The sequence below is a fragment of the Triticum urartu genome, chromosome 2 (genome assembly GCF_003073215.2).
Source record: "Triticum urartu cultivar G1812 chromosome 2, Tu2.1, whole genome shotgun sequence".
Taxonomy (NCBI): domain Eukaryota; kingdom Viridiplantae; phylum Streptophyta; class Magnoliopsida; order Poales; family Poaceae; genus Triticum; species Triticum urartu.
Window position 1 is genome coordinate 403,797,837 of NC_053023.1, and position 10,028 is coordinate 403,807,864.

General features: G+C 45.2%; 1 protein-coding gene across 1 annotated transcript; it reads left to right on the plus strand.

Moving 5' to 3' along the window:
* The first annotated feature begins 5,251 nt into the window (after positions 1-5,251).
* Positions 5,252-8,840, plus strand: LOC125537545 (probable inactive purple acid phosphatase 2). The gene is made up of 2 exons (XM_048700860.1): positions 5,252-6,002; positions 7,246-8,840. The coding sequence occupies exons 1-2, from the start codon at positions 5,307-5,309 to the stop codon at positions 8,506-8,508; spliced, it is 1,959 nt and encodes a 652-aa protein (XP_048556817.1). The 5' UTR covers positions 5,252-5,306; the 3' UTR covers positions 8,509-8,840.
* The last annotated feature ends 1,188 nt before the right edge of the window (positions 8,841-10,028 follow it).

Sequence of the window (10,028 nt, forward strand, 5' to 3'; positions counted from 1 at the left end):
AAAGATCAATATATTGGAAGGCTATATTCGGATATCGGGAAGGTTCTGAGTGATTCGGGTATTTTTCGGAGTACCGGAGAGTTACAGGAATTCGCCGGGGGAAATAGTGGGCCTTAATGGGCCATATGGGAAAGGAGAGAAGGGCATCAAGGGTTGGCCGCGCGCCCTCCCATGGCAAGTTTGGATTGGACTAGGGAGGTGGTGGTGCCCCCCTCTCTTTCCTTCTCCCTCTCCTACTCCTTCCCTCTCTCCCCTCTTGGAAAAGGAAGGGGACTCCAACTAGGATTGGGAATCCTAGTTGGAATCCCCCTATAGGCGCGCCCCTCCTAGGTCGGCCTCCTCTTCCCCCTCCTTTATATACGTGGGCAGGGGGCACCCCAAAGGCACTCCAAGATTTGTCTTAGTCGTGTGTGGTGCCCCCCTTCACGGTTTTCCACCTCGGTCATATTGTTGTAGTGCTTAGGCGAAGCCCTGCATCGGTAACTCCATCATCACCATCACCACGCCATCGTGCTGACGAATCTCTCCCTCGGCCTCAACTGGATCAAGAGTTCGAGGGACGTCACCGAGCTGAACGTGTGCAGATCGCGGAGGTGCCGTGAGTTCGGTACTTGGATCGATTGGATCGCGAAGACATTCGACTACATCAACCGCTTTACTCAACGCTTCCGCTTTCGGTCTACGAGGGTACGTAGACACACTCTCCCCTCTTGTTGCTATGCATCCCTAGATAGATCTTGCGTGATCATAGGAATTTTTTTGAAATACTGCGTTCCCCAACAGATGCTCCTCTAGGTACTCTTTCACACCAGGTTTGTTGTACAATTGTCTAAGATGGTAGTTGTGTTTTTCATGCTATATGTCAATGAACAGGGCCATAAATTTTCATCATTTTTTTTACCTCTAATGTTTTTTTTGAAAAATTGGCTGACAAATGCCTCATGCATTCTCTGTGCTCCACTCTTGATAATACATCTTCCACAGTAGTCTCTAGTCCCTTGCATGCATCTCTATGGATAACAAGACCTGGTGGATGCCCTATTAGGTTTTTTTTATTCTAGAAAAACAATGTCCCGCTTTCTATGTTTTCAGACTCAAAAACTCCAAATGCTACTGGGAAGATCCAGTTGCAAGCATCCACTGCACATGCATTGACAAGTTTCCCTCTATATCTAACCTTTAATGTTGTGCCATCTACCGCAAGGTAAGGCCTACATCCATCCAGAAAACCCTGCTAGCATGCTTTGAAATAAACAAACACTCTCCTAAAGCACTCTTTCTCTCTAGTTTTTTCATTTTTTTTGTACTATACAGTGTGCTTATCAATGTGTACGACACTGCCAGGAGATGCTTTCTCAACTTCTGCCTTGAAAGTATACAACAGTTGAAATGAGTCAATCCACTTACCATAGATGTTGTCAAGTGCCATTTGCTTCCCACAGAACACTCTCATGTATGGGAGCTCCAGGTCATACTTCTTCTTAAGGTTCTTTTTCAACTGTGTAAATCCAATCTTTGGATCCTCTAGAACCCAGTTCTTCACATCATCAACAACCCATCTGCTCTTAGCCGACTTCAATCTCTTCCTTCTGTTGGCACTTGGACAAGTATGAGCATTCTTGTTCACTTTGACCTGCAAATATGAAAGTTAAAATGCATGTCAGGACATATGTGCTGGAACTGATAACTGAATAAAATTACAATGTAACTATGTATGCATCTAGTGTTACAAAATCAAATTAATACCTGAAATAGTGTGTTATGCCTCACTAAAGAGGCATGCATCCTCCACCTACACCTCTTATAAGCACAATGAACAGTCAACCTAGTAGGATCACTTTTGTCTACTACAAATTCACTTTGAGTCTTTATTGAGAAAGTGGCAAGTGCATTCATACAGTCTAAAGCACTGGAAAATATAGTTCCTTCTTTTAGAGAAGGATCATCTCTGTTGTACTGCACATCTGGCCTTGCATCATCTGAATCCTCATTGTATCCCATGTCCATGTCCTCCTCCAACTCATCTTCACCTGGCTCATCAAACATGCCTTCTGGTGGTGGAATATAATCTTCTTCCCCCTCCTCGTCTTTTTGTGGGCTTCTGTCTTGTAACAAACTATGGGAAAAGCCTTTCATCCTCATCATCTGTAGGCCAATCATCAGGAAGTCCCTCTTCAATATTTGGACCAGCAGAATCTCTGCTACTAGTAGGAGCTGCATGACTAGGAACTTCTACTGTTGGTGTTCCTGGTACCTGCATAGAGCTCTCTCCTGCATCTGCAGCTCTGTTCTTACTGGACTCAGGCTGTGAACTATTAATAGTTCTTTTTCTCCCCCTAGATTGACTTCTACCTCTAGAACTAGTAGATTGTGATCTTCTTTCACTGCCCTCTGTTTCTCCTCTTCTTCTCTGTATAACATTGATTTCTAATTTGTCCAGGACAAAAACATGTGTTGTAAACATTCTTCCTAGCTCATCATCACATTGGACTGGGACCCAAACTGCACTATCAATGTCCTAGTACTTGAATTCTACAACATCATGTATTCCCCAGGGGTATTTATCACAAATTAGAGATCTAAACTGGTCAAACTTTAGTGTGCTCTCCACAACCAAAGGAAATGAGAACCCTGTTTCCCGTGCTTTTGTACCATCAGGAACTAGAAGTGTCGTTTGCATTATACAATCCAGACAAATATGTTCCACCCTAGGGATAACCATGGAAAATAGAGAAAAAATTGAACCAAATGAGCACTATGAACGCAGTAACCAACAAACCCAACTACAAGAACTAAACAGAACAATGAACATTCTTCAGATTTGAAAGTTAGGCACTTACCCAACCGAAGCATCCATCGCTGGCGTTGTGCTCCTTTGATGGCCACCGCGCAACTACCGTCACCCTCCATCTGTAGCAGTTGTGTCCTATCCGCAGCACAGCAGCACACGGAGTCAGAACAATGGAATCTCCACCGCGGCCGCCATTGGTCTGGGGCTTTGCTTGCCGGAGATCGAAAGCTCTAGGGTTAGGGTTATGTCGCGATTTGGGGGAAGAGTGAGTGGGTCGAGCGAGAGAACGAGAGAAAGTGGAGCGAACAGGTGAGTTTGGGCCATGCAGGGGCAAAATTGTCAAACCGGCGGCCAATTAGCGGTCAAATAGGCTTGACTGGACGGAAACGGCATGGAGGGGCATCCTATATATCTAAGAGATTCATCTTCACTAAAGTATTTATCTCAACATGCAGGCTATCCACATCATCAACCAGCCACGTCACCGTTTTCTTATCAACTCACACGAGGGACCCATCACAATTTGACTCGGAGGTCTCTCTACCTTAATTCAAGCGGACCCATCGTCTCGCGCGGTGGCCACGATCCGTTTCACGCCCCTCCTCGAAACCAGAAAAGAAAAGCCGCTTCAGCCTTCTCGCAAGTCACAGCGGACCCATCTGTTGTCAGTTACCAGCTGGCATAATAAGTCTGTAAAATGTATGGTCATTTGTCAGTTACCACCTGACATAATAAGTACGTAAAATGTATCGTCATTCGTCAGTTACCGATGGGTGCAACATTTATTGCCTAGCACGTCGTCTTCCCCACTTCATCGTTCTTGACTCCATAAAACTGAGATGAGGATCTAGCAGAATTTGATCTGCTGGCTCTACTCCCTGGGAAGAAATACAAAAATGCACCCTCCCATCGTTGCTAGCCCACCGCAAGCTGCTTCTATACCACGAGGGAGCTTCAACGCTAGCAGCCTCAATATCCAAGAAGATCCAAAAAATGCATTGGTGGCTGGAGGGAGATCGAGACCTGATGGTGAAGGAATCGAGATGAAAAATAATTCACGAATTTGTGCAGCGGTGCAGATCATTAGGTGAGACGACGTCCCTCACTGCTTGTCACTTGCTGAACTTTTCCATCAACATCTCATTTGTCCTCTTTGATCTTAATAATAAAATAATAGTATCACCAAGCAGTTGTGGATAAAAGCGCTTGATTCAAGATGCTGCATTATGGCATAACCCCTTAGCTCGAAGGCCATGACGCCACCACCGTTAGCCATGGCGGCGGCCGAGGATCTCGCCCAAGTATTGGAGATGTGCTGTGTGGGGTGCAGTGAGACGCTGGAGGCAAACAAGGGCAGAAGAACTTCGTCTACCCGAACTGTCACACGTTGCAAAGCACTCTCATCCCATCGCCCCTGCCGCGCGGAGCCATGGATCTGCCTAATGCTATTTTCTTACTGAATTATTTTAGCCCTCTGGTAAATGTTGTGCAAGTTCTGTTGTACAAAATATTTGAGATGTGTTATTCTTGAAAAATTTGACAAAATGTTTAGTATGAATAGTTTTTTAATCATTTTCATGATGTGGATTCTACTCTCAAACCTCGTGCTCACTTCACAGCTATACATGCAACGATGGAGTCACTATTTTTCCTTACCTTTTCCTTTTTGACAAAATAAAAACGATAAGGAGTCATTGTTTGTTCATAGCGATGATAGATTTCTTTAACATTCCCGTATGTTCTTAACTACATTATCAAGAAATTTTGTGCACTAATTCCCGCTGCAACGCACGGGGAAATTATCTAGTTTCTATAAGTGAAACTGACGAAAGAAAGGCAAATTTAAGCACCCTTCAAAATTAGGGGTATATCTGAGTAGTAGGATCCAGTTAGGGGCATAGATGTAAATGTTCCTAAATTTTTGCATGGCATGTCTGAATTTAAATGCTTCCCTCCTACATGTGAGGCACGTCTCTAACTTGTTCGATTTGTTTACCACATATTTCACCAAATTCAGATATTGACATTTGTTGGTTTAGCTTTGGTTGCTCAATTTTTGAATGGGAAGGCTTGGAATTGTAATATCACATGATCATTTTTTTTAACCAATGGCCATGCATATTTTGTAAATGTCTGATCAACACAAAATAACCTCGGCGCAGCAAAGCACGGAATATGGTATCCCGGACTTTATTTCTCATTTTATTGTAAACGATCTCGCTGTTATTTAAGAAATAAAGGTTTTTCCTTGTCAAAAAAAAGCACTCGACTGGTACTAGTTTGTGTTTTTCTAGGGACAGTTTGTGCTAATCTTTTTTTTTGAGGGTTGATCGATAGGCTACACGTCTTGCACGGAATATTCCATCGAGCGGTGCTTCACAAGTTGGACTTCTGCTTCACAAAATCCAAGGTGGGTCCCACATCGCCAGTGACTCGCACACACCTTCCAGCTGGTCGTAAGGGTAACCTTTTTTCTCCACGTCCACCCCGCGCTTCGCTCGGCGTCCCCGGCAAAATGCACCCCAAAACCCCGCTTCTCCTCCTCCTCTTCTTCGCCGCCGGCGAGGCCGCGGGGACCACCCTCACGGCCACCCCGGCGAAGCTCACCCAATCCGACCAAGAAATCAAGATCCGGTGGTCCGACCTCCCGTCCCCGGATGGCCTCGACCACGTGGCGATCTACTCCCCGCCGTCCTCCAGCGACCGCGACTTTCTCGGCTACATCTTCCTCAATGGCTCCACCTCCTGGCGCAGCGGCCGAGGAGAGCTCACCATCCCACGGCTGCCCAACCTGCGGGCGCCCTACCAGTTCCGCCTCTTCCGCTGGCCTGCCAAAGAGTACTCCTACCACCACGTCGACCACGACGGCAACCCGCTCCCCCACGGCCGCCACCGCGTCGCCCTCTCCGGCGAGGTCGCTTTCGCGGGCTCGGCCGCGCGGCCCGAGCAGGTGCACCTCGCGTTCGCCGATAGGGCCGACGAGATGCGGGTGATGTTCGTGTGCGCGGACGCCGGAAAGAGGGCTGTCAGGTACGGGCTTGAGAAGGAGGAGGAGAAGGGCTGGGCGGAGGTGGGCACGGAGGTGAGGACGTACGAGCAGAAGCACATGTGCGACGCGCCGGCGAACGACAGCGTAGGGTGGAGGGATCCGGGCTTCGTCTTCGATGGCCTCATGAATGGGTTGGAGCCCGGAAGGAGGTACTTTTACAAGGTAAACCAGAGATTGAATTCCCCACAAGAAAATACCCAGAGATTGAACCTGCAAAAAACTAATTTTATCAATCGTGATAGCAATTTTGCTCCATCAATCTGGCTTAGAAGCTCAGATGCATTTAGAGATTGATGTTCGTGTGCATAGGATTCGAGTCTGGGTGTGAGCTAGAGAATATTTCTCGTTTCAGAAGATAGTTCAACCTATGTAGACCTACAGGTAATTGCAAAGCAGCTCCACCATTTTAACCGCCCTTGAAGCTAAGGTGGTCCTGAACCTGTGAACCACAGTTAGACCCTTCAAATATAATTCTACATCAGTACTACTCATAATAGAAAATATTCGCCAAAAAGGTGAAATATATGCTTTAAACAAGTACTCCCTCCGTACCAAAATATATGCTTTAAAGGTCTTATATTTTGATACAGAGGGAGTATAAGGACAGCCTAGGCCACACTCGTAGATCATCTGAATTGGCGTCGAAGTCAAAAATCAATGTAATCGTTGACAAATTAATGCCATACAACCTCCAATCAACATACCTTAAGTACACATATTCAGAACATACCACATTACAGAATTGCATACTGAGTTCTAGGGATGTATCAAAACTTTCAGAAAAAACGGCCCAACACATCAGTTTTCATCGGCACCAAAAGGGAGCACACCCAAATAATGCTTAAAGTTTCCAAACACAATATAGGGTGGGATCATTAAATCAGGATTGTTAATATATTATATAATACGATAAAATTAATGACGTGAAGTTCTGTATCAGTGTGATCACAATCTTTAGGAGCAATAGCTAGTATATAAAAATGTCATCCTTTTGAGTTGTGATGGAAAGAACTACATACAATTCATTCAAACAATACCATCTTATGAAACAAAATTCTCAACATTTCCTACGCATTTGATCAACAAATCTCCAGAACATGATGTAGTATTAACTACTCCCTCCGTTCCAAATTACTCGTCGTAACTAAAACCACGACGAGTAATTTGGAACGGAGGGAGTATTAAACAAGATGTGAAAACAAATTATAAGCGGTTGTATCTCTCTGGCTTACCGTCTATGCTCAGTCCTCTCATAAAAATTAAGGCCGTCGAAGACATAGTCTAGGCCATAAGCCTAACAAGCTGGCCTGTGGGGCAAGCTAAGCTAGCCCAACAGCAGCAAACAATTGTTATCTACATGTTCAGCATGTATTTTCTCTTTAGCTAACTGAGCTATTTTTGGTAGGTCGGTAGTGACCCGGGAGGATGGAGCAAGACATACAGCTTTATTTCACGTGACAGTGAGGCCAATGAAACCATTGCTTTTCTCTTCGGTGATATGGGCACTTATGTACCATATAACACCTACATCCGCACACAAGATGAGAGCTTGTCAACGGTGAAGTGGATCCTCCGTGATATTGAAGCCCTTGGAGATAAGCCTGCATTTATTTCGCACATTGGGGACATCAGTTATGCCAGAGGCTATGCTTGGGTGTGGGACCATTTCTTCAGCCAGATTGAGCCTATTGCAGCCAATACTCCATACCATGTCTGCATAGGAAATCATGAGTATGACTGGCCTTCACAACCTTGGAAACCTTCGTGGTCTACATATGGAAAGGATGGTGGAGGTGAATGTGGAATACCATACAGTGTCAAGTTCAGGATGCCTGGGAATTCTGTTTTACCTACTGGCAATGGAGCTCCGGACACACGGAATCTCTATTACTCTTTTGATTCAGGTGTCGTGCATTTTGTATACATGTCGACTGAAACTAATTTCGTTCAGGGCAGCGACCAACACAATTTCCTAAAAGCTGACCTGGAGAAGGTGAACCGAAGTAGAACCCCATTTGTTGTGTTTCAGGGCCACCGGCCCATGTATACCTCGAGCAACGAAGCCAGGGATTCTGCCATGAGACAGCAGATGATCCAGCATCTTGAACCGCTCTTGGTGATGTACAATGTGACCCTTGCCCTGTGGGGACATGTCCATAGGTATGAGAGGTTCTGCCCCATGAAGAATTCACAGTGTCTGAACACATCATCAAGCTTCGTATACCCTGGTGCCCCTGTTCATGTTGTGATCGGGATGGCCGGACAAGACTGGCAACCGATCTGGCAACCAAGGCGTGATCATCCAGATGTTCCCATCTTTCCGCAGCCTGGGATCTCCATGTACCGTGGTGGTGAGTTCGGGTACACAAAACTGGTAGCTACCAGGGAGAAGCTAACACTGATGTATGTCGGGAACCACGACGGACAAGTCCATGACATGGTGGAGATGTTCTCTGGACAAACATCTACTGAAGCTAGCGCTACTGAGGCGGTCAATCAAACAAAGCTCAGCTCGGGAACCAGCACCAAGCTGAAGATTTCCCCATTATACTTGGAAATTGGAGGTAGTGTGATGTTGGCATTGCTGCTTGGTTTTGCCTTGGGATTTCTCCTCAGGAAGAAGAGAGAAGCCGCACAATGGACTCCGGTGAAGAACGAGGAATCCTAAGGATCATAGATATTCTCCCTTCGCCTTCAGATACCGTCTGAGACGAATCAGACCGCGCATCAACACAGTAATGTCACTTCTCAACATTTTTTAGGTTCTGTACGTAGCGCTGTGTTTCCTAGCAGATACAGTGTTTAGGTGTGGTGTGGCTGCGTTTGTATATGCCAGGCCTGGGCAACACAGCTTTCTCCCTCCAGTGTACAATAGTCATCCGAAATAAGCAACACGTACGATCTTCACATTATGGTAGTGTTGGTTAGTGAGAATGGTTGACCTGTATCATAATGTAACACGATCCATTTGTCACTATTGTGATCATTGTTGCTCTTTTATGCCAGCTGGTTCATCTATGGCACAACATCATACTATATTAAACAAAATCAAAATAGGCATCAATGAAAAAATGCATGTGTGCATACACTGCAAACAATTGTTAAACTATTGGATGCAGTGTGGATGTGGGTGTGGCCTGCTGGTGAGAGCAAGCTTCTCCACTAACAAGATACTGCCAAATTATTGCAACTCCCGCCATCAAAGAAGATACGGACAACATGCAGTTTGACAACCCCTGCTGTTCGGAACAGATTGTGTCACGGATTTACTCCCTCCGTTCCTAAATACTTGTCTTTCTAGGCATTTTGTATGTAGTAGTCATTTGAAATGTCTAGAAAGACAAATATTTAGGAACGGAGGGAGTAGTTGATTACGGTCATGCATGCCATATGGTCAGCCCGCAACCAATGGACACACGATCAGGTTCCGTTTGTTCCTATTCATTTGGTGAAGAAGGTCATGGATGATCTGCTACTGCTTGATATGCCTACACATAAACACAACATCCCTGATGATCAATGTTGGAGGTGTGTGACGTTGGATGGGTAAAAATCAACACTGATGAGCCAGCAACAATGAAGCTCACATGGGAGGTGGTGGTGGTGTGGTTCAATCTCACCTGGCCTTCATGGGAGCTTGGAGTAAACCCTTCATTGGGGTCACTGATCTGCTGATTGTTGAAGCGATGGCCCTATCGGAGACTGTTATTTTTGCGCAACTCCGGGGCTTCTCACATATGGTGATGAAAGTGGACTGCTTATAGGTTGTTAACCTCTGGTTTTCGCACAACAATTCTCGTTCTATTGTAGCACCTATCCGGAGAAATTGTCAAGTTTTATTTCCTTTTCTGTTAGACATGTCCTGTGGGATGTTAATAGTTTGGCGAACCTATGTGCCAACTGCCAAGCATGTGTGTTCCTTGTCGGTTTCTGAATGCTAGCTAGAGAAATGCCTGACTTTTCTTGTTAGCAGCCTTAGAGCTGATTGTAACAGGACCTTGTTAAAGCAATAAAGCTGCCCAAATTTTCATGGCAAAACAAAGTAAGACGGAATAAATGTATGATAATATCATACTCTTTTTAATCTACAATGGTCTGGAATTCGATTTAATCACCAAACAAATCTTAGCCATCATAGCCTCGCCACCCCCTTGAAAACTGCAATGAATAACACCAATTTGTAGCTCT